The sequence below is a fragment of the Plecotus auritus genome (assembly GCF_963455305.1).
Source record: "Plecotus auritus genome assembly, chromosome: 11".
Classification (NCBI taxonomy): domain Eukaryota; kingdom Metazoa; phylum Chordata; class Mammalia; order Chiroptera; family Vespertilionidae; genus Plecotus; species Plecotus auritus.
Window position 1 is genome coordinate 15,322,967 of NC_137777.1, and position 23,754 is coordinate 15,346,720.

At 46.6% G+C, this 23,754-nt stretch overlaps 1 protein-coding gene across 4 annotated transcripts in view; it reads left to right on the forward strand.

Moving 5' to 3' along the window:
- The window catches only part of BAALC (BAALC binder of MAP3K1 and KLF4), a 64,862-nt gene that overhangs the window by 18,591 nt on the left and 22,517 nt on the right, over positions 1-23,754 (forward strand). Inside the window, exons 2-3 of one of the 4 annotated variants that reach the window (XR_013959328.1) lie at positions 12,992-13,070; positions 18,388-18,555. The exons of 2 other annotated variants lie outside the window; for them this stretch is intronic. Coding sequence is in view for 1 of the 2 variants with exons in the window: in XM_080646725.1 (XP_080502851.1) it covers positions 12,992-13,032 (41 nt within the window). In the remaining variant the exon portion in view is untranslated. The remainder of the gene's footprint in view (positions 1-12,991; positions 13,071-18,387; positions 18,556-23,754) is intronic. One more of the 4 variants, XM_080646725.1, reaches the window with a different exon arrangement.

Sequence of the window (23,754 nt, forward strand, 5' to 3'; positions counted from 1 at the left end):
CAGAACTGGTGAATATGGAAAAGGTTGACTACTATCTCATGGGACAAAAGACGTGATGAAAGTTAAGGATCCTGAGAGCAGTAGTTTATCCTGGATTATCAGGATCGGCTGTGCACGCAATCACACGTAACCTTAAAAGAGAGGCAGAGTGAGTTCCAACACTTCCTTGCTCACCGAGGAAAGCTGGCTGTGGAGGAGTGATGCGGCCACAAGCCAAGGAATGCAGAGGAATGCCAGCTCCCACCAGATGCCAGGTGAGGCAAGGAAGACCAGAGGGATGTGGCCCTGCCCTGCTGACACCTTGAATTGATGCTTCCGGCTTCCAGAACTGTGAGAGAATAAAGTTCTGTAAGTTTTAAGCCACCAAGGTTGTGCTCATTTGTTACAGTAGCCTCAGGAAATGAATATACCTTAACACAGAATTGTCCAAACTTACACACTTACCATAACTTTTTTTCCACAGGACATCAATTATCATTCTGTAAAAACTTCAGGTTCTGAGGAACCCACTCTGGGAGACAGCACTTGAGATGATTTTATGAATGACCGATCCATAATGGTGCCACTGAGGACGCTTACAAGTCTGGGTCCAACCCTAGGCCACCGGAGTCCACAGAATGGCCATGCCATGTGCCTCCTTTGGTCCTTCCATCAGAAAGGGCATCCTGACATTTCCGGCTGCCTCTTACCCATTATGTATTTGAACTATTTTATATCTACTAGAGGCCCGGTGCACGAAAATACGGGGGCAGGGGCGGGGGTCCCCTCAGCCCAGTCTGCATCCTCTCCAATCTGGGACCCCTTGGGTCCAACTTCCGGTTCAGTCGTTTGGTTGTCCCTCACTAACCCTCCTGCTGGCCTGGTTGTAGGCAGCCATCTTGTGAGGGCGTGAGAGTTATTACCTCTTTATTATATAGGATGAGATGTAATATTCAAAGCTTGCTGACATTTCCATGTACCACACAAGCTGCACATGTTTTCACAGAGGTGCCTTCTTAGCTTCTTAGGTGCTCTTGTGATCTCTCCCAGGGTCACTTTGTAGGGGGAACCCTCTTGTTAATGCTAAACTGCACCAAGAATGTCAGGAGGCCTAGGGACAGAGCTAGTCAGAAGGTCTATCTGGTCTCTTAGTCCCTTGTAGGTTCAGTGCTCACACTGTTCTCAGATATCACCCGCATTGCTTCCAGCTCTGCCTGGAGGTGGCCACTTCCAGGGACTGTGTGGTCCTACGCTCCAACGTGGTGCTGCTTTCTCAGGGGAGGAGGATCGACACCCACAGACCTTTGCAGAGGATTTCTGGGTCACCTGCTCAGCAACTCACCTATCTCAATACTAGTCTGTGGGCTACAAGGGCAGGGGTTTCGACTATTTAGCCTTCCCTCAAATCCATTCTAACCTCCATGGATCTCACCAAAGGCAATGTCCCAGGGAAATCCTTAAGGGACAAAGCTCTCTAAATAGGCTAGAAAGCATACCCTCAACAGGGAAAACTGTCAGGGTCTCTAAGGCAAGAATTTTAAAGTAGGAAATGTCCCCCTTCCATCTTCATTGCATGGGATTGTACAGGTTGATCCCTACCCAGGATAATTCTGGGACAGAGCCTGTTGTCAGAATGTGGCAGACTGCCTGACCCTCCCCACTTGCTCATCTCTCTGCCCTCCCCAAACAGTTGCAAGTCCAGAGACTCCTCTCTCTCTGCTCTGACTCAGCTCTCTTTTTCTCAAGGCGAAGCAGCAGGCCTCACATCTGTCTTCACCCTTCCTGTCTCCACAACTTCATTTCCCTTTATTAACATGACTCTTGAACAGTGTGAACTCTAGCAAAAAGCAAGGTTGTGCTTGAAGAAAAGCAAAACATTCAATATTGGAAATGTGTGCAAATCGAATTGCTCTGAAATGCTGTTTTCTCGCTTATATTTCAGCATTGTTTTGTCATCATCTCTGAAGGCTACCCTCTTGGCAATGGCTCCTGACCTGATTCCTGTCTTTCCTAGTTATGCCAGGGGAAGGAATTCATTTATCAGTCCCTTCACTTACAAGGGTCTTAGAAGTCAGCACCCGCAGGCAGATAGAGTTCAGCAGTTTGGAAGTGGTGCCTTAAATCCTTTTGATTTAATCACTCATATTTATAGTAAAGGAGTTGAACAGTGAGTTGAGATTAGCTCCTGTGAATGCCAGGAAACTGCCGTGGGTGTCCTTGGTCTGGCTTGGCCCAGCTGTTGGCAAACCCCAAGAGGGCTTTGGACAAGGCCTTGGGGAGGCCTGCCTGTGCTACCGCTGAGCCATAGTGGTGAGCGTCACTTATTCATCGAACTAAACTTACTCCGTACCAGGTCCCTGCTGTACAGAAATCACCCTCTCAAGGACTATTCTTGTTTTGTAGGTGAGGATATTAAGGCGTACAGGTATAAAGGAACTTTCCCTAGATCACACAGCTGGTAGAGCCGGACTCAAGCCAAGCCTGCCTTACTCCAAACCCTTTCCTGAGGACCTAGAGTCCCAGACTTTTAGAATGCATGGGCCAGCAAAATTTAAAAAAATAATTTGTGTAAAATTAAAAAGGAAAAAAATGTATGAATGTGTGCACATGCTAATATAGAGTTGCTAATTTTTTATTTTGCCATCAGGGCATGACAAAGGCTTGTCATTTATTATTACCATTTCATTGGAAAGGATATTTCACACACTCATGAAAAAAAAAACATTTCTAAATTAATTCAAGTATTTATGGAGCACCTATGATGTGCCAGGCATTCATTGTTCTAGGCACTGCAGAATATAATAGTGACAAAATAAACAAAAATCCATGCCCTCCGAAATAAGGCATGATGAGTTAATTAAAAAGAAGGAAAGGACACAGTACGTTAGAAATGAGTGCTATACGGGGAAAGACGGCAGGGAAGAGGGGGATATGAGTGGGGGAGGAAGCCCTTGCTGAAAAAGTGAGAAAGCATACCAGTCTTGCCGAGAAAGGACGGGGACAATCTTAGCACCCATCCATATGAACATTCCCACAATAGTAACTCCGTTTTCTCACTGTACCAGCATGTGGGCACTCATCTCTGTGGCCCAGCTTCCAGCTCCAGGGAAGGTGAGATGGGAGGGACTGGTGAGGATGGTTCAAGCTCTGCCTCTGGTTCCTTTCCTCCCAGCCTTTTCCAACTGTGAGCTTTCACTTCCTAGGCTATTGCCTGGCTGAAGTCTTACCTTGCCTAAGACATGATCCAGGAAGTTTCTTATTGTGCCTCGATTGAAATCACTATTTCTAAGGAAGAACTGTGAGTCAAAAACGTTGGCTTTTTGAGGGAGAAGGCTCTGGGGCCTCGTCTACTGCGCTGCCTTCCCTTTGCTAAATGAGTTTTGGAGCTGGTGAGTACCGGCTTCTTTTCCCCATGTGTTTCCAGCTCTGTGTGGGAAGCAAATCTAGACAAAATGTTCCTTCACTCATTTTACAAAGGCTTTCCTTTGGGTTTTTGTTGTTGAAGTTGTTGTCCCGAGGGACAGTTCTCAAAATCTAGAAATAAGAGGGTGGGGCTATTTGGATCTCAGAATTGGTTTTCCTAATAGCCACCTATTTCGTGCAAAACCCCCCACCTTCTCAGCAGCCCGGGCTCCTCTGGAACCCGAGTTTCTGGTTTTTCTTGAGTACAGCTGCCCAATATTCTCATGAAGTGAGAGACTTGAAATCACAGCGTCCAGAGTTACAATTCTAGTTTGAAACTTGGGGAAAGAGACTTGAACTTCCTTAAATGTTCCGGTTTTCTTAGCTGCTTATTGAAATAATAAGAGCACGGACCTCAGAGGGGTGTTGTGGGTATGAAATGAGAGAGCACACATACTATACTATTCTAAGTGCTTTCTGTGTATTCACCACAGACGATTCTCGACTTAAGATGGTCTGACTAAATGATTTTTTTGACTTTATAATGGTACCAAAGTGACACACATAAGAAATGTCATTAGAGATTTAACACTTTATACAAAACAGGCTTTATATTAGATGATTTTGCCCAAATATAGGCTAATGTCAGTGTTCTGGGCACATTTAAAGTAGGCTAGGCTAAGTTATGATGTTTAGTAGGTTAGGTGTATTAAACACATTTCCAACATAGTATATTTTCAACTTCCAGTGGGTTTACAAGGATATAACCCCATCGTAACTTGAGAAGCACCTGTAATTGAATTCTTCATGAGCTCCTTGAAACAGGGTCGGTTATTGTTTTAATTTTACAGAAGAAAAAACTGAATCACAAAGAAGAAAAGCAGCTTTCTAAATCACCCATGCTCCTGGCACATAGAGTGGTGGTTTTCATTAATATAGTCTCCGGTGGAGAATTAGGAACCATCTGGTCTACCCTTGTCATCAGGGCTCAGCCTGGAGCTGCTACTTAATAGGATAATTTCATTAATGCCAAAGGAATATATCAAAGTATATTCCTCAAAATGTTAAAATCTTAATGTTCATACAAAGGGTAAGCATGTGCAGCTACCTGTTTAACTCATTAATGTGGGTTCCAGCAGAATGATAAAGCCAGGTCACAAGAGAGTATGAGGGTGTGGTTATTAAACAGGCAACATGATAGCCCTGGCTGGTTTGGCTCAGCGGATGGAGCGTTGGCCTGCGGACTGAAGGATCCTGGGTTCAATTCCAGCCAGGGGCACATACCCAGGGTTGTGCTCGATCCCCAGTGAGGGGCGTGCAGGAGGCAGCTGACCAATGATTCTCATCATTGATGTTTCTGTCTCTCTCTTCCTCTCTGAAATCAATAAAAACATATTAAAAAACAAACAAAAAACAGGCAACACGAGGGGTCCTGGAGCTGGCAGAACTATTCTGTGTCGTGAACCTACACATGTGATACAATTGCATAAGACCAAATACAAATACACAAATTAGTACAAGTGAGACTTGGGGAATCTGAGTAAGATGGGTGGAGTGTACCCCTGTCAACACTGAATGTGATCTTGTCCTACAGTTCTGGGGAACCTGGGAAAGGGCATACAGATCTCTTGGTATTATTTCTTACAGGTGTGTGTGTGTGACTCTACACATGATCTTAAAATAAAAAGTTTAATTTAAAAACAAAATAAATAACTCAGATAAAAAGAAAATAAGAGGAACTGTTGTTTTGCTGTGGTGGTTTTAAGTAGGCCGTGGAAAGAAGGGAAGCTGAGATAAGATTACTAACTTAAATACAAAACTTGTTATATCCTATGAGGGGGAAAACCCATAGTCTTTGGGGTTCTCGATCAGATGGAAAAGAATGTCATCCCTCTCAGGAGTCACAGACAGCAGTACAGGAGCCTTAGAGATTCCCTATTCCTGGTCCAACCTCCTCATTTTACAGATGAGCAGTGTGAGTGGATATGGCTTCCCTAAGTGCAAGCAGATAGTTCATGGCAGAGTGTGTTCAGTTAAACCTCATCTTATTCCAAAAGTGGATCTGAGGCAGTCATTATGGAGTCATTAAAACTGTGGAGCACCAACTATGTGCCAGGCACTGTACTAGGCTCCAGGCTCGGCCGATAACTCCCATTGGGTTCCTGCCCTGAAGGAACTGATGGTCTCACTGGATGATGAGGCTGTGGGCAGATCATTACTGGAGACGAATATTCAGCAGTGAGTAGAAATGGTATGAAGGTAGGTGGAGGAAGGTAGAGGGTCCTGATGGCCTTAGGGTCCCAGGGTTTAAGGGAGTCTAATGATGGGAGTCTAATGGCCCAGAGCAGGCCTGGGCTAGGTTCTGAGATTACTGGCAGGCTCAGAAGAGAATGGTAAGAGAGGGGCTTGCAGAAATGGGATAGCCAATAAGGCCAAAGCTAGGACATGGTGGGCTAGTGCGAGGGACGTAATTGCAAGATGGAGAGCAGAAGGCAGCTGGAGCCCCAGGACCAAGGAAACACATGGGTTAAACTGTGCAGTGTTTAGAGCATATGGTGGTGCCAGTGGCTTGTTGGTACTAGTCATGACGGGTTCTCAGGGAGCTGACTGCAGAGGAATCTGAACCTGGGACTTGGGGGCTGGCTGCACCAGGGCTTGTGGGCTGGGCCCCGGGGAGGATATGGCCTCTGGAACTGAGACTTGGATGCGAACCTCAAACAGAAACTTGGCAGAGCATGAGTCCAGGCCAGGCTGGCACAGGCGCTGCTTCCAAGGTATTTTATATGCAGCGTGCCGGCCTCACTCACACACTGCAGCAGTGTAAGGAGGCGGTCTTCCAGCCTCGGCAGCCTCCAGCCCTGGCCTCCTTCCTGGGATTCCTGGCAGGGTCCAGGGAGAGTAACGTGGAAAACAGGGACCAGTGGGAATTCAGAGGAGGATCAGACAAAATAAGGGAGAGAGTGAGATGCAAGGTGGGGTGCTGCTCAAAAGTTCTTTGGTGTTTAGCAAGCTTTCCTGGGAAAACTCTTTCGTGTAATCGGCAGTGATTATCCTATACAATAAAAGGCTAATATGCAAATCAACCGAAGGGTGGAATGACCATGCACTGACCACCAGGGGGCAGATGCTCAGCGCAGGAGCTGTCCCCTGGTGATCAGTGCGCTCCCACAGGGGGAGTGCCGCTCAGCCAGAAGCCAGGCTCACAGCTGGCAGGCACAGCTGTGGTGGCGAGAGCCTCTCCCACTCCCGCTGCAGTGCTAAGGATGTCCAACTGTAGGCTTAGGCCCGCTCCCCATTGGACTTCCCCTGAGGGCTCCCGGACTGCAAGAGGGACTCCTTCTCCCCCCGCACCCCCACCCAGTGCACAAATTTCAAGCACTGGGCCTCTAGTCCTATCTAATAAAGAGGGAATATGCTGATTGACCATCACTCTGTCACAAAGATGGCTGCACCCACAGCTGAGGCCAAGTTCCCATAAGGAGCCTTAATGAGCAATCAGCAGGGACCTGAGTCTATGTCCTCCCCCTCTGCCGTGGGGCTTGACAGGGGACCTCAGGCCATGCCCCCCACCCAGCGGGGCTTGACAGGGGATCTCAGGCCGTGTCCCCTACTTGGCAGGGCTTGACAGGGGACCTCAAGGCACGCCCTTCGCCTTGGTCTGGGCTGGGGGACCTCAGGCTATGCCCCCTGCCTGGCAGGGCTTGACAAGGGTGGGACTGGCTGGGTCTGGATCTAGCCCAATGCGGGGGGAGGCCGGCTGGGTCTGGGTCTCACTCGATTTTGAGGTGCATGTGGGTGGGCGGGGACTTGACTCTGGGTCCCGTGGTGAGCCCCAGACTCTGACAGGAGGAAGGTTTTCATATACATTTTACTAATTTTCTTTCATCTCTGACACTTCTATTATAGAGAAAGGGAAAATAGCAATATTAAATTATTTCCTCTAATTATCCCCTTTTAATGTGCATGAATTTCATGCACTGGGTCACTAGTGTGAAGATAAAGGCATTAAAAATGAACCAAGACAAAGATTTCCAGATCCTCGGATTTTATCAGCCCAACTTTAAGGTGGGTGACTCTGCATAATCCAAGATGTCTGTAATGGCCCTTCTACTCATTTCCTTTCTGGATAATTAATTAGAACTCTAATCTCAATGACAGCATCCCTGAAAACAAAGCTTCGTAGGGACAGGGGAGAAGAGGTGGTTTTCCCCTCCCTGCGATAAAAGAGGGAGAGTTTAGGTTTGTCCCTGGGGTTTCAGGCCTTTTGGAATATTTAAAAGGAAGACAGACATTCTCAGGACAAAGATAGAGGTGCAGCAGCCACTGGCTTCCCCCTAAGGGTCCCTCCCTACCACTCCCCTTGTCATAGGGATGTGGGTGGTTGTAGGGATGTGGGGTGGTTGACAGGGGAGGGGCTGAGTTGGGGGAAGTTGTCATTTTAGAACATTAATTTTTGCAAAAGTTCCCTGGTGGGTCAGGCTGTGACTGGGGAGTAGCAAGAGTGGTTTGAGGTAACTCTGCCACCAACTAAAAAATTCCCCACGTGCTGGAGTTAAATCATATCTGTCTTAGTGTATATTGATTTCCCCAGGATCTAGGGGCCACAGCTATGGAGGATTTGGACCTAATAGCCAAAACAGAATAAAAGAGAATCTGGTTCACAGTAGCTGTTACATACGAACACTTCTTAGCACTTTCTAGGGGCCAGACATGCCACGTGGACTGTTTCATTTGGTCCTCACAGCCAACCTAGGAAGTAGGTGCTGTAATCACATTTTAGAGACCAGGAAACGAAGGGTTAGTGAGAATAAGCAGCTTGCCCAAGGGCCCCACCGGGTAGCTGCAGGAGGTGACTTTCCTGCTGCGTGAGGTCACACTTAGCTCTGGCTTTGTCCCACTGCTGTGTGGCCCGGCCCGCCCGGCCCAGGTTGCACCTTGTTCGGACATTGCTCTATGCTGCAGGTGGCAGGCCCACTTTGTATCAGGTTAAAGTTGTGTCCCATGACACAGCTGGGCTTTTAAGAGAACAAGTTTGCCATCGAAAAACGAATACTCTCCAGTGAGACTTAACTGTGGGTTGGAAATGACGTGGCAGGATTCACGCACTATTTTCATGACTTCTGGGATCCGGAGGTGGGGGCAGGTGGGAAATGGTTTCCATCTTCATAGCATCGGACTGCGGGGTCCTGAGAGAGGGACACCGGCTCACGGATGGTGTTGTCTGCTTAGTTCATGTGTCTCCATCAGGAGGAGCTAACTGACCAGGAACCCCTGAGGTCTGCGCTAATCCCCCAATGCTTGTCCCTGAGAGAGCTTGCAGCTGCAAGTAACAGAATTCCCACCAAGGCTGCTGGACGGTAGGGATTGTCATGTCCCCTGGCAAGCAGCTGGGAGGCAGGGTCGCTCCAGAGGAGTCAAACTCCACAGCGGTGAGGTCAGGCTTCCATCCCCTCCCCCGTGACGACGGGTCCTCACTCCGCACACAGCACCACTCATAGGCAGGAAATGCAGTTCTCACCTCTGTCTCTTTCCCAGAAGCCCCTAGAAGATGACATTTACATCTCATGGGACATGCTCACCCCAGAACAGATCATCAGGAAAGGAGAAGGCGCTACCATGACTATCTCATGTCCCCTCGGGCTGGAGAGGGGTCAGAGCTGGCATTTCAGCCTGTCATGGGAGGTGGGGGTCTGTCACAGAGGCAGGGGTCTGTCAGAAGGAAGAGAAGGGCTGCTGGGTGGGCAACCAGCAAGAGAGCCGAAGAGGATGGGACTGGGGGTAACAGGGAATGTCTTATTTCTCTTTCAGGTCCAAACTGCTTCCCTCACCAAATCCCATTGTCCTTATTCCCCTGGGTTTGGCCATCAGCCCTTTGACCTCTTGCCTTTGTAGTCACACAGACACACTGATCCAAAGGCTTTGCTGGTTCCTGAGGTGCCGCACAGGTAGCAGGCCACTCACCACGTGTGGGTGGAAGAGGAGAAATGGGAGGACCAGCTCTGGGGAGGGGCGCAGAGCAAGGGGTCCAGACCTGGGGACAGCCTCTCTGGCCCAGGTGTCATGAGGCAGGTTGCCCTGGAGCAGGTGGGTATTTAGGCCGCAGGACAGCTGCCACGGAGTTGCCAGCAGGGTCAGTTCTTTTTAAAAAGAGGTTGGGGTGAATAACTGTCCAGCCCCACCACCCCTACTCTAGTCTGTCCCACTAACCATGAGTAATACCGCCCATAATTACTCATATTGGCCCCAGGTGTAGAAGTCATGGTTGTGTCACTGGAATACCTAAATTTGCAGAGTGCTGCGAGGGACTATTTGAATTCCCATGCATGATCCCTGAAAGCAGGATAGGAAAACTCCCATCATGCGAGGTGTGTTAGTTTCCTGTTGCTGTTAAAACAAGTGACCACAAACTTAGTGGCTTAACACAATTTACGATCTTCCAGCTCTTAGGTTAGAAGCCCGATGCAGTCTCATGGGACTAAGGTGTCCGCGGAGCTGCGCTCCCTCCCGACGCTGTAGGACAGAGTCATTTCCTTGCCCTGTTCAGCTTCTGGAGGCTGCCCCCATTTCCTGGTTCGTGGCCCCTTTCTCCATCTTCAAAGCTGGCGACATTGCATCTCTCCGGGCCGCTCTTTAGCAGTCACATTGCCTTTTGATTCCCCTCTGACTCCCTCTTCCACTTTAAGGGCTCCTGTGATTACATTGGACCCATCTGGATAATCTAGGATTATCTACTTTAAAGTCAGTTTAAAATGACGACCTTAATTAGAATTAGCCACCTTAATCCATCTACAACCTTAATTCCCCTTTGCCATGTAACCTAATATATTCATAGGTTCTAGGGATTAAGATTGGCTTTTGGGGGAGAAGGCATCATTCTGCCTACCACATTATGTCACCTATAGGAGTTGTGGTCAAAATGTAGAAAACTGCAGGGGAAGAGATCTGCCATTTATTGAGCACCCACTATGTGTCAGATAAAAACTAGGTGCTTTATGGATGATTTCATTTACTCTCCCCAACATTCAGTCCCAAATTTTACAGGTGAGAAAATGCTGCTCAGAGAGAGTTAGTGACTTACCCAAAGTCACATGGCTGATGACTGGAATTCCATCTGTCTGTCCTTCAGTTCATATTCCTCCTATAGGCCCAGGGGCTGCAACATGTGAGCACCTGTAAGTGTATGTGGGGGTGAGGGACAACAACACAGTAAGAAGTCACCTCCTGAACTTGAAGCTAAGGAGAATCTTCAACTTGAAACAGTTGAGAGCAGCAAGCAAAAGTGGTGACTCCTCCGAGAACAGATGACCGGCAGAAGGCCATCAGGGTGCGCGGACTCGGGAGACCCATCTGGACCACACCACAGACAGCTGTCATTTACTCAGTCGACGTCTAACTTGCCTGATGTAGGGGTACCTTTGGAGTCGGGCCAAAGCAGGAGCTGGGTAATAAGAAGGTCGCAGTTTTGCACCCAGCCCTGTGTACACGGAGGGCACAGTGTCATGACAGATAGTAGAGCAATTGGACTGCCCCGGCGTCACCACTGCTAAGCCTGGGTGGAGCAGCCGCAAAGCCTTCTAATTCCTTCTGGTCTGATTCTCTGCTCGCCACGGACTGTGTGCCTGGTTTGGTCTTTTAGAGCTGATTGGCTCTTCCTCAAAACCACGATTGTAAACCTTGGCCAGGCCCTGATTACTCCAAGGTGATCATTTGACGCAGTCTGGACTGGCCTCTTCTCATTGCCTTCCTTTAACCACTCAGCATCTTCCCTGCACTCCTGGCCCTATCCCACCTCCTGCTCAGAAACAGACAAATTCTTCAGATTGTATTCTCCCAACTTTTCTGTGTGTGTGTGTGTGTGTGTGTTTTCTGTTTTAATCTTCTTTGGGATTTTTTCTCTCATTTCTGATGTCCCCCCCTCCCCCGAATTAGCTTGGAATTTTTGCATATTCTAGTGGTTATCCTAAAGTTTTAACACACATAGTTAATTTAACAGCCTAAAGTCTATCAATACCTTTCCTTGTTCATATGTTACCTTTATTCCTTCCTATAATAGAGACACTGGTGGTCGAGAATAACACGTGGGGCTCTGCCCAGGTCTTAAAGTTAAGTGACACCCACGACCCCATGGAGAGATTGAGGGGCGGGGATTGCAAACTGGAGTCTGTATGATATCATGCTTCTCTCCTCCCCCAAGCACGGTCATTTGCGTTTGAGAAGGATTCAGCCATCTGATTTCTGCTGGCCCTTTCTCTTGATTACTAAGTGTATTTGTTTCCTAGAGTTGCTGTAACAAGTGCTACCGACTGAGCAGCTTAAAACAACAGGAATGTATTCTCTACCAGTTCTGGGGGCTAGAAGTCCAAGATCATGGTGTGAGCAGGGTTGGTCCCCTTTGGCGGTCGTGGGGGAGAATCTGTTCCATGCTCTCTCCCAGTGCCTGGTGGTTTGCTGGCCAGTTTAGGGTTCCTTGGCTTGTAGAACATTGCATCGATCTCTGCTTTCATATGGGCTGTCCCAGTGTATGTGCATCTGAGTCCAACTTCCTCCTTTTTATAAAGAAGCCAGTCTTCTTGGATTAGGGCCCACTCTAATACCCTCATCTTAACTAATCACATCTGAAACAACCCTATCTACAGATAAGGGCGCATTTTGAGGTCCTGGGGATTGGGACTTCAACATATGAATTTGGGGGAAGAGGGACACAATTCAACCCATTCTAATGCATTTTTGGGGAAAAAAAATCACAGTGTATCTAAAGGGTACGTTTGAACCTAAGTATTTAACCCCAATGATACTAGTAAAGCATTATAATTTAACTTTTCTCCGGTTTTATTGAGATATGGTTAACATACAACTTTGGGTAAGTTTAAGGTGTACAACATGATGATTTGATATACAAGAGTATTGCAAAATGATTAACACAATAAGGTTAGTTAACGCATGCATCACCTCATATAGTGTCCCGTGTGTGTGTGTGTGTGTGTGTGTGTGTGTGTGTGTGTGTGTGTTGAGAACTTTTAAGATCTATTCTCTTAGCAACTTTTAATTATACAATACAGCACGATTTACTACAGTCGCCAAGTTGTACATTGGACCTCCAGAACTTATTCATCTTATAACCGAAAGTTTGACCAACTTCACGCCAAACCCAATCCCTGGCAACCACCATTCTAATCTGTTTCTTTTTCCTCCTCCTCCTCTTTTTTTTTTTTTATTCTACTCTGTTTCTATGAGTTCAGTTTTTAAATTTTTACTTACTTATTTTCAGAAGGCTTGATGACAATTTTCATTGTTTTTACAAAAGCAAATCTTTTGAATAATTGCAAGAGCAGACTAAAGGCTTAATCCTCTGTTTAGTTTTTGGTTTTGTTTTTAAGATTCCACATATGAGTGAGATGATACAATATTTATATTTCTCTGTCTGACTTATTGCATTTAGCATAATTCCCCCCAAATTAATCTATATTGTTGCAAATGATAGGGTTTCTTTCTTCTTATGACTGAATAATATTCCATTGTGAGCGTGTGTGTGTGTGTGTGTGTGTGTGTGTGTGTGTGTATCACATTTTCTTTATTGATTCACGTTGTTTCCATGTTTTGGCTATTACAGATGGTGCTGCAGTGAACATGGGGATGCAGATGTCTCTTTGAGATAGTGATTTCAGTTTTCTTCAGATATATACCCAGAGGTAGGATTGCTGGATCATATGGTAGTTCTAATTTTAATTTTTTGAGGAACCTCCATACTGTTTTCCATAGTGGCTGCACCAATTTATATTCCCACCAACTGTGCACAAGGGTTCCCTTTTCTCCACATCCTGGCCAACACTTTTTATCTCTTGACTTTTTGATGGTAGTCATCTTGATAAGATGAAGAGACAGAAGTAACTTCCCCAATATCACATACCCAGTAGAGGAGATTGAGGGGACTGAACCCCAGCTCTGTCTGACAGCAAAGCCAATTCTCATTAAACTCTAGCACCTCAGCATCAGCGCCCCTCCCCACCCCCAAATTGTAGTGAATAAATTAATCTGGTTTCTTTTAAAACTCCCAAAGGGTCTTGCCTGTTGTCACCAAACTCCACTTCCATTGCCCACAGGAATTATTTTCTCTCTGTCTCAGTGCCTCCTCTCACCCAAGCTAATCTTCCTGCTGCCCTAGAGACTGTTGGTTAAACTTGCCCAGGTAACATCGCCCTGTTCTCTGTCCCCAGAAATGGAGTCTGGAGTTTATTACCCTGTGGCCCTCGGTAAATTGACTTGTGACTAAGAGAATAGTAGTGGGTAATTGTGAACCAAGCTACTTAATACGGTTCAAGGTTATGGGATTTTGCAAAGTTAACCCAAATGTTCTCAGGTCTCCTTCTCTCTGGCTGCAGATGGGCTCACGTGAAGAGAAAAGCGCGTGTTTCAACACTGTGCCTTGCCACCCCCTGTTCTCCCGGGACCCGAGCCCTCTGCAGTCTCCCAAAGCGTTTCAGGGCGTCCTCGGGTGTGGCTCGCGAGTCAGTCCTGCCAGCTGCTGTTCTCTACCCGGGGTCCTGTTTTTGCTTTTTGTTTTTTTATCTTTCTGCTTAAGAAAGTGTCCCCTCTCTTGGAGCCCCCTCCCCTGCACATCCCGGGCACTGGCCGATGGTCCAGGCACATTTATTTTTGCAGCATTTATTTTGCCCACTTCCAGCGGGCAGTGAAGTGATAAAACTCTTAATTATTGCCACACCGCTGATACGCTAGAGCAGTGGTTCTGAACCAGGTGAGTTTTGCCCCCTAGGGGACATTTGGTGAATCTAGAGACATTTGGGGTTGTTACAAGTTGGGGGAGCCTGCTATTGGCATCCATGAGTGGCCAGGGGTGCAGTGCTCAGGACAGTGCTCCCCAACAAAGAACGGCCCGTCCCCAGCATCAGTGCTGTGAGGTGGAAAGCCCTGCTCTAGAGCGGCATACCCAGAATAGGCGGGTGACATTCTGAAGTCGGGAGACCTCTCCTTTTCGTGTTGTGCTGTAATTGTAGAGAGGGTCCCCCGTAGCGTTGCTTATACCCTATCGTGGATACGTTAGTGGCAAATAGCTTCCTGAGATTTTGCTTTCAGGCCCCTCCTCTCCATGGGGTCAGGTTGTGGACAGAGGGCAGATCTGAGGGACAAACGCTGGTTCTCTTTGGAGTTGTCCTCCCCGCTGACCTTGAGGCTTGGCTCTCCCACTGCTGGGTGAGGCTGCTGGGCCTGGCGCCCTTCCCTGAAGGCGAGTTATTTTCGGGGAGGCTCCTCAGTCCCTAATGCAAACACGCTGCCAACCCCACCACTCTGTCCTGACACGTCTGAACTCCAGGGCAGGTCCCAGCTTAAGCTCAAAGGAGAGGGGGAATCTTTTGTGAATCGATGTCCAGGGGCTAGGAACTTGGATGAGCGCTTATTGCAGGCACAGCTGTGGTTTACCCCTGTGTCAGCTGGACTCTCTTGTTAGCAAGTAATAAGTCAACATCCACCGAAACAGAACTGTGAGCAGCAAAAGGGACTGACTATTGGCTCAGGGAGCAGAAAGGCCAAGGGTAGGCAGACTTGGGGTGAGGCAGAGTTCAAGGCTCAGATGCTCTTAAGCACCCCTTGTCCCCCCTAAATATTTGTTTTTATTTTCCTCTTTTCTTTTTTTTAATTTAATAAATCTTTATTGTTCATATTATTACAATTGTTCCTCTTTTTTCCTCCATAGCTCCCCTCCACCCGGTTCCCATCCCACCCTCTGCCCTTACACCCCCCCACCCCCGTCCTCATCCATAGGTGTACGATTTTTGTCCAGTTTCTTCCCGCACCCCACACACCCCTTCCCCCCCGAGAATTGTCAGTCCACTCCCTTTCTATTCCCCTGATTCTATTATATTCACCAGTTTATTCTGTTCATCAGATTTTTTTATTCACTTGATTTTTAGATTCACTCGTTGATAGATATGTATTTGTTGTTCATAATTTTTATCTTTACCTTTTTCTTCTTCCTCCTCTTCTTAAAGAATACCTTTCAGCATTTCATATAATCCTGGTTTGGTGTTGATGAACTCCTTTAGCTTTTTCTTATCTGTGAAACTCTTTATCTGCCCTTCAATTCTGAATGATAGCTTTGCTGGGTAGAGTAATCTTGGTTGTAGGTTCTTGCTATTCATCACTTTGAATATTTCTTGCCACTCCCTTCTGGCCTGCATAGTTTCTGTTGAGAAATCAGCTGACAGTTGTATGTGTGCTCCCTTGTAGGTAACTAACTGTTTTTCTCTTGCTGCTTTCAATATTCTCTCTTTGTCTTTTGCTCTTGGCATTTTAATTATGATGTGTCTTGGTGTGGTCCTCTTGGATTCCTTTTGTTTGGGGTTCTGTGCGCTTCCTGAACTTGTAAGTCTATTTCTTTCACCAGATGGGGGAAGTTTTCGGTCATTATTTCTTCAAATAGGTTTTCGGTATCTTGCTCTCTCTCTTCTTCTGGCACCCCCATAATTCGGATGTTGGTACACTTGAAGTTGTCCCAGAGGCTCCTTACACTATCTTCATATTTTTGGATTCTTTTTTCTTTTTGCTTTTCTGGCTGAGTGGTTTTTGCTTCTTTGTATTTCAAATCTTTGACTTGATTCTTGCGATCCTCTAGTCTGCTGTTAGATCTCTGTATAATATTTTTTATTTCAGTCAGTGTATGCTTAATTTCTAGTTGGTCCTTTTTCATATCCTCGAGGGTCTCACTAAATTTATCGGTCTTTTCTAGAAAATTCTTGAAAAACCTTATAACCGTGGTTTTGAACTCTATATCTAGTAGTTTGCTTTCCTCAATTTCTGTCATTTGTGACCTGTTTCTTTGTCTCCGCATTTTGGTTGCTTCCCTGAGTTGATAGAGTGGCGTTGTGTCCTATAGGGCCCAATGGCTCAGCTTCCCCAGTTACCTGAGGTGGACACTCTTGGGGCACCCCTTTGTGGGCTGTGTGCACGATCTTATTGTAATTAAGCCTTGATTGTTGTTGGTATCACTGGGAGGAATTGACCTCCAGGCCAATTGGCTGTGAGGATCAGCTGTGTCTACGCTGGGAGAACTTCTGTGCTGGAGACACCCTTATGAGACAAAACTTGCAAAAGCCTCTGTGCTAAGCGTGGAAGGGGGGGAGTCTCAGGGTGGAGCAGACAGCATTGGTTTCCTGTCAGCCCTGCCCTAATAGGCTCCTGTGTCTCAGTGTCCTGTGGTAATTGCTGCAAACCCCTCTGAGAGAAAGCCGCCCTCGAGTTCCGCCCGCTGCCAGACAGTCCAGTTTCTCCCAGAATGAGTCTGGGTCCCCAGAGTCTTGCCCAGAACTGGAGTTCAGTGCAGTCAGGAGCTTTTGTCTCCCTCCCGCTTGAGAAAGCCAACCAGGTACTCAGTTGCCCGCCCTCTCTGCGCGTCTCTGTACCTCTGCCTTCTGTAGTTCCTCTGAGCCTCAGTGTGCTTTTCTCTTTCCTGACAGTCCAGTTTCACCCCATATTAGTGTGGGTCCCCAGAGTCTCGCCCAGAACTGGAGTTCAGAGAGGTTGGGAGCTTTTGTCTCCCTCCCGCTTGAGAAAGCCAGCCGCACACTCAGTTGCCAGTCCTCTCTGCGTGCACGTCTCAGTACCTCTGCCTCCTGCAGCTCCTCTGAGTCTCAGTGTGCTTTTCTCTTTCCTTCTAGTTGTAGAATTTCCACTCAGCCAGCCTTCCTGTAGTTCTGGATGATGTCCGTTTTGTCTTTTAGTTGCAGTTTTGAAATTGTTGTGCGAGGCAGCAGTTTAGGTGTTTACCTATGCCACCCTCTTGGTTTCTCTGCCCCTCTTCACATTTCAAGCCCCCTCTTCTGTGGGGCTCCACTGTCAGAGAGGCTCTGTTTTTGATGCTTACGAGATATGATACATGCAGGGTGAAGACTGTGACTTATGCTTTTGTGGGTCACAGAGCCTGGTGAAATGCCTGGGGTGTGTGATGGCCTTCAGCAAATACTGGTTGAGATGACCATCAGAAGCAGAGAGTTGGGTATCAGATGTGAGCTAAATGAGTGAAGGTGGTCATGCTCTCTGAGAGAGGACAGTATTAGAACACAGAGTGGGGAACCAGATTTGTAGAGTGGCCATCTTCTCCTCAGTGATGTTTGAACCCCCGTTTACTGATTTTTCTGGATAGGAACTATAAGGCCATGGGTCAGTGGTGTGGGGCCTGTGTGAGCCAGTCCCCGTACCCTGCGTCACCTAAGTCCCTGCATGACCTTGGCTTCATGAAGTTTTCCACAGGGCTCCCTGCCTTCTTATCAGTTCCTGAGGTCTGCCTGGCCGGTGTTGCTCAGTGGTTGAGCATTGACCCATGAACCAGGAGGTCATGGTTCAATTCCCAGCTCAGGTTGGGAGCGCAATCCCCAGTAGGGGGTGTGCAGGAGGCAAACGATCAGTGATTCTCTCATTATTGATGTTTCTATCTCTCTCTCCCTCTCTCTTTCTCTCTCTGAAATCAATTTAAAAATATATATATATATTTAAATCCCTGAGGTCAGATCTAGATGTTTAGAATGGGAAAATTGAAGAAAAAGCTGCATTAGAGGAAAACCCCTGAAAGGATATTGATTTTTCTCAGGCATCACGTCCCTGTGTCTATTACACCAAGCCCAGCAGAACTGTCTCACTATGGCATCTGTGCAGTTGGGGTGGGGTCGGGCTACACAAGCAGGTTATTGACTTTACAGATGATGCCGTCCAAATTCTTCCATCGGAAAAGCCACCTCCTTTCGTAAATATCAAGGATGGTAATATGATTTAAATCAAAGCCAACTGTACCTGCTTCCAGAACATTGCAGGAACTTGTCAAAAGTGGGAGCTTGAACTTGACTTCTCAGAAAAAAATAAAGGGAGCTTAAACTTGCTTTTAAAGCTAGCCAGGGAAAGCTGCAAAGACAGGAACTGAGGATTTGAGAGCCAATTACTGCATTCCAGAAACACAAAATCCAATCTGCCCAACTGAAGTTTTATTTATGCTTCTGGCAGAAAACCCACAGCATCTCTGTCCTGTGTGGCTGCTGCGGAAGAGATGCTGGACGCCACCAGCTACTGAGACACGAACAGCGAGTCGCAGAGTGAGAAGGCTGTCAAGCTGAATCCTGCTCATTCTGGCCGTGTCCTTTTGAAACGGTCACTGGAAACCTTTTCATCCAGGTTGTGGTTATAGATGATTATCCTAATTTATTTACTATTGTTTTACTCCCCCACCCCCACCCCCTTCTTTCCAAATACTCAATTGCACTTACTAGATGTGTATTTTGGCCAAAGCCATCTTTCTGAAGTGGCCTCGCTTCCAGCTGCAGGCTTCGGAGAGTGGTTTCCAATTTGGTGAGTCCAGCGGGGAAGACAGTCATTTCAAAAATGCACTCAGACCGCGAAGGGAACCTCTGGAGGAGGCAGATCCCCGAGAGCAAGGCTCTCTCCTTGCTGGACGCCCTGCCTCCAGGCCTGAGCCCTTCAAAGGATCCTCCACTGTCCCAGGTGCGCTGGCCCACAGGACACTGTCCAGACTCCTTAACGAGGGCCATATGACCGCTCGTGACTCGGCCTCTGCCTCTCTTTGGCTGTTTTGTTCTTTTTCACCAGCAATACCTCTTGGACATCTCTCTTCCCTGCATCCCAGATATCCTGCCAAACGGCAAGGACGGAGTCTCTGTCCTTCACGTCTGCCTCCCGGGCCTGGAACAGGGCCTGGCCCCACAGAGAGATGCAATAAATACTCAGGACGGCACCAACTGTTCCCCACGGTCTGCTTTTCCCTGGCGCTGTCCACTTCTCTTCAGCACAACAGGGGCCCAGTTGCTGGTTAAGCTCCAAATTACCTGTCCTCCTAAAGGAGGCGAGACACACTGAGGGCTTGTTACTACTATGCTTTACTTTTCATCCTTGTCACATGTCAGGCCTTGAATAACATGCAGTGAACAGACCCTGTGTAACAGCAGTCTGCCTGTAATCTGGGGCTCCTGCCTCAGCTCAACCTTCTGACCTCTTGGTTGGCCTCCTGGGTTCTCTTAGTCTCTGGCCTTAGGCCCTTTAGGGGTTGCTACACCCTGACTGGATCTGGGACAGGGCTGTGGACGTGGCGAAGGTGATCTTTGCTGATATTCTCTTATTCGTATGTCTTTTCTCTATTTTCTTTCACCCACCTAGTGCCCTTGTTGTGCCTGGCGTGGGAAGCTGTGACATGAGCCCCACTGAGGGTCAGGCTCAGAGCCAGGCTTACCTTCTCTTTTTCTTTTATCACCAATCTTTGGTGTAGATATCATAATTCTCATTGTATACCCCAGGAAATTGAGGCTTAGTGATGCTAAGTAGTGTGGCAGTGACAGAGACAGTAGTTGGGAATGGATATCTTGAAGTCACACAGAGCTGGGTGCTGAAGTCCTGGCTCCACCACTGGCTGGTTGGTTGTTTTGAGCAAGTTCTTGGCCTTTCTGAGGCACCATGTTCTCATGTGTAAAATGGTAGTAATCATTGCAGAGTTTGACACATTATAGAGCAAAATAAAGGAGGGGAGGGAAGTGTTATTACTTAGTCACTTCTGAAGGGTCACACAGCTTACAGAGTTGGAGCTGGGACTTGATCCTAGGCCTGCCTGACTCCAAGGGCAGTGCCTGCCCCACTGTAGTGCCCTCCTGCTGGGCACATAGCGAGCTGGCTGCCAGTGATGCTTGTTGAGTGAACATGAATTTAACTCACAGACACTGAGAGCCCCAAGAGGTTCAGTTTCAAAATGGAGTCAGATTCAGAGATACCGAATAAAGAATAAAAAGCTATTAACATCCTGCACTCTCCAGGAAGTGTTTCATGTCTTCTTTGATTTCATTGGTAACCCATTCATTGCTTAATAACATGCTATTTATCCTCCATGTGTTTGAAGGTTTTTGAGTGTTTTTATTGTAGTTAACTTCTTGTTTCATGCCATTGTGATCCAAGAAGATGTTTGATATGATTTCAGTCTTCTTGAACTAGTAGAGACTTAGTTTGTGTCCTAACAGGTGGTCTATCTTTGAGAATGCCGCAGGTCCACTTGAGAAGAATGTATATTCTGAAGCTTTGGGGTGAAATGTTCTGTAAATGTCAAGTCCATCTGATCTAGTATATCACTGTTCCCTTGTATATATTTTGTCTGAAAGATCTATCCAGTGAAGTCAGTGGGTGTTGAAGTTCTCTACTATGACTGTATTGCTGTCAGTCTCTTGTTATGACCTTTGCTTTAAACTCAAAATTGATATAAGATTTAAATGTAAATCATGAAATCATTAAAAATCCTGGAAGAAACCATAGGCAGCAAAATCTCAGACTTCTCTCGTAGCAATGTCTGCCGATACATTTTCTAGCGCTAGGGCAAGAAAAACAAAGGAAAAAGTGAACAAATGGGACTACATCAAAATAAAGAGCTTCTTCACAGCAAAAGAAGCCATCAGCAAAATGAAAAGGGAGCCCACAGTATGGGAGAACATATTTGCCAATGATACATCTGATAAGGACTTAATTTTCAAAAAATATAAGGAACTCATACAACCTAACAAAAGGAAGACAAACAATCCAATTAAAATATGGGCAAAGGATCTAAATAGACACTTCTCCAAAGAAGACATACAGATGGCCAAGAGACTTATGAAAAAATGCTCCAAGTCACTGATCATCGGAGAGATGCAAGTTAAAATGATAATGAGGTATCACCTCATACCTTCCAGAATGGCTACTATCAACAAATCAGCAAAGGACAAGTGCTGGCGAGGATGCGGAGAAAAGGGAACCCTCGTGCACTGTTGGTGGGAATGCAGACTGGTGCAGCCACTGTAGAAAAGCGTATGGAGTTTCTTAAAAACAAAAAAATTGAACTGCTATTTGACCCAGTGATCCCACTTCTAGGAATATATCCTAAAAATCCTGAAACACCCATCAGAAAGAATATATGCACCCCTATGTTCACAGTAGTGCTATTTACAATAGCTAAGATCTGGAATCATCTCAAGTAGATGAGTGGATAAAAAAGCTGTGGTAATTTTACACAATGGAATACTATGCAGCTGTAAAAAAGAAGGATCTCTTATCCTTTGAGACAGCATGGAGGGACCTGCAGAGTATTATGCTAAGTGAAATAAGCCAGTCAGAGAAAGACAAGGATCACATGATCTCACTCGTATGTGGAATCTAAGGAACAAAATAAACTGACAAAATAGATCCAGAGAGATGGAAGCATGACAATCTCAGAGGGAAGGGGAGAGGGACAGGAAGAGATTAACCAAAGAACTTACATGAATATATGCATAACCCATGGACAAGGACAATAGTGTGGTGAAGTCCTGGGGAGGGAGTGGGAGCAGGTTGGAGGGGGCTCCAGAAAGGTGCTGAGGGCCTGACCTCTGCCTGGAGTAGAGGCCAACTGGCTGCAGCCCTGAAACAGGAGCTGGTGGGGACCGAGCCTGGCTGTGGCTCCCAGGGGTTAGGGGAGAAACAGTGAATCTACAGTGGACGACCCGAGGGCTGAGTACCTGGCAGGAGGACCATTGCAGGGGACTGAGGGGTAGAAAACATGCCGAGGAAGTTGAATTAAATGCACTCATCTCGCTGTCTGTACCTCCGTGTGACCTACTTGCCTCTGCTGGCAAGTTACCGGGAAAGATCTGCTCCACCCTGGAGGAGGAAGACCTTTGAGCTGTGGATTAGCTTTAAAACCACAAACAAAAAGCCTTCCATTTATTTTGATGACACCAGATGTCTCTGTTCTTGCCTGGCCCTGGAAGGAAGAGTATGCTTCACTGAAGAGCTTTCTTCAATGATGTGGGTAAACCAAATGCGCGTGAAAACAAAGGCTTTAGACTCTGGCAGGCCTGCGTGGCAGCCTGACTCTGGCATCAGCTGTAGGGTCTCAAGCAGGTTACTTAACCTCTCTGAACCTCAGTTTCCTCTTCTCAAAAAAAGGGGGGCAGCAGGAGGGCGGTAGCACTTACCTACAAGGTTGATGGGACAATGAAGTGGAGCTGGGAATCAAATTCCATGCCAGGCTCTTCTCCACCAGTTGTTTCAGGAACCTTTCTTTGCATCCTTGGCTCTGAGCTTGGGGCTGGCCCTCAGCGGGAGCCCACGAGTGTGAATTTTATTTCATTTCTTCTATCAGCCTTCATGCCACACCCCCAGGCTTTCCTTTCAAGCACTGTTCAACAGTCCCCTCCTTCCTGAGGACTAACCGTGGCTGGTTTCAGTCCCGCTGGCAACCCCCAGGTTCTTATGAACAGCTATTTTGTATCCCATTCACCCATCCACCCATCCACATTATCTATTAGAGTATCTCAGTGAACGTTTCCGACTACCATACAGACGGTCAGACATTTCATCTCTTCATTTTATTGATTGATTGATTTAATAAAGTTGTATTTTTCAAAATGTACAGCTGGTGGGGCCTGTTGTTCATGCATCTTCTCCAACAGCTGGGCATGCCGGCCTTTGGTGTTTCTGGTGTAAATCACTTGAGCTCTGTGCTTTGAAACTAGTTGAATAAGTCCTTTCCTCAGGAGCTCCTGAGGGCTGCCCTGGCCAATAGGACCTTTGCTGAGGAAGCTCGGATCTTCAGTCTCTCACAGACAACAACTGGGTTATGAGCTTATGCGTAGCTGGGAACAGAGTTTGTCACATGTTGCTTTGTCAAACAAGACTAGGTTATTGAGCTTGTCCCAAACTTTGCCTTGGGACCTCTTCTTCTTTTTGGCCTTGTCCCTGGACTTGTTCACTGGGTCTTTGTCTTTCTTGGCTGACTTTCCAGCATCTTTCTCCTTCAAGTTGTCCTTGGGCAGCACAGCCAGACTCGGGGAGCAGGGCCTCCACGGCTGCCTCGCCAAGACGTTGGGCCGAGAGCTCATCTCTCTCCATTTTAAGTGATGGAACTGTCTTTGTAAATTAGGCAAATATCAAGGTATGGATTCTTGGATGTTGTTCTTGTGTATTTATATTTTATTACTATTTTTGGTAGCATAATTGATGATTAAATGTAATCTAATAACTAAAAATTACATAGGCAAATACTCTGGGTGGGTACAAAGCCTTTACTAATAAGAAGCAGAATATGACATAGCTCTATTTTTTTAAAAAAAAAATCACTTTTATTTCACAAATAATATATTTAAAAAGTAGAAATGTTACAGACAAGGCCCCATGAACCCCTCTCCCCCTCTGACTTTGGTCCCCTGTCTTTTCCTCAGAGACAAATATTATTATTACACACATACACACACATACATGTAAAATATATAACTATGATAACATGGTATATAATAGTTTTTTCCCATATGAAAGTTCTTTTTACCATCTACTTGCCTTTTTTTTTTTTTAACTGATTATTATTCATTA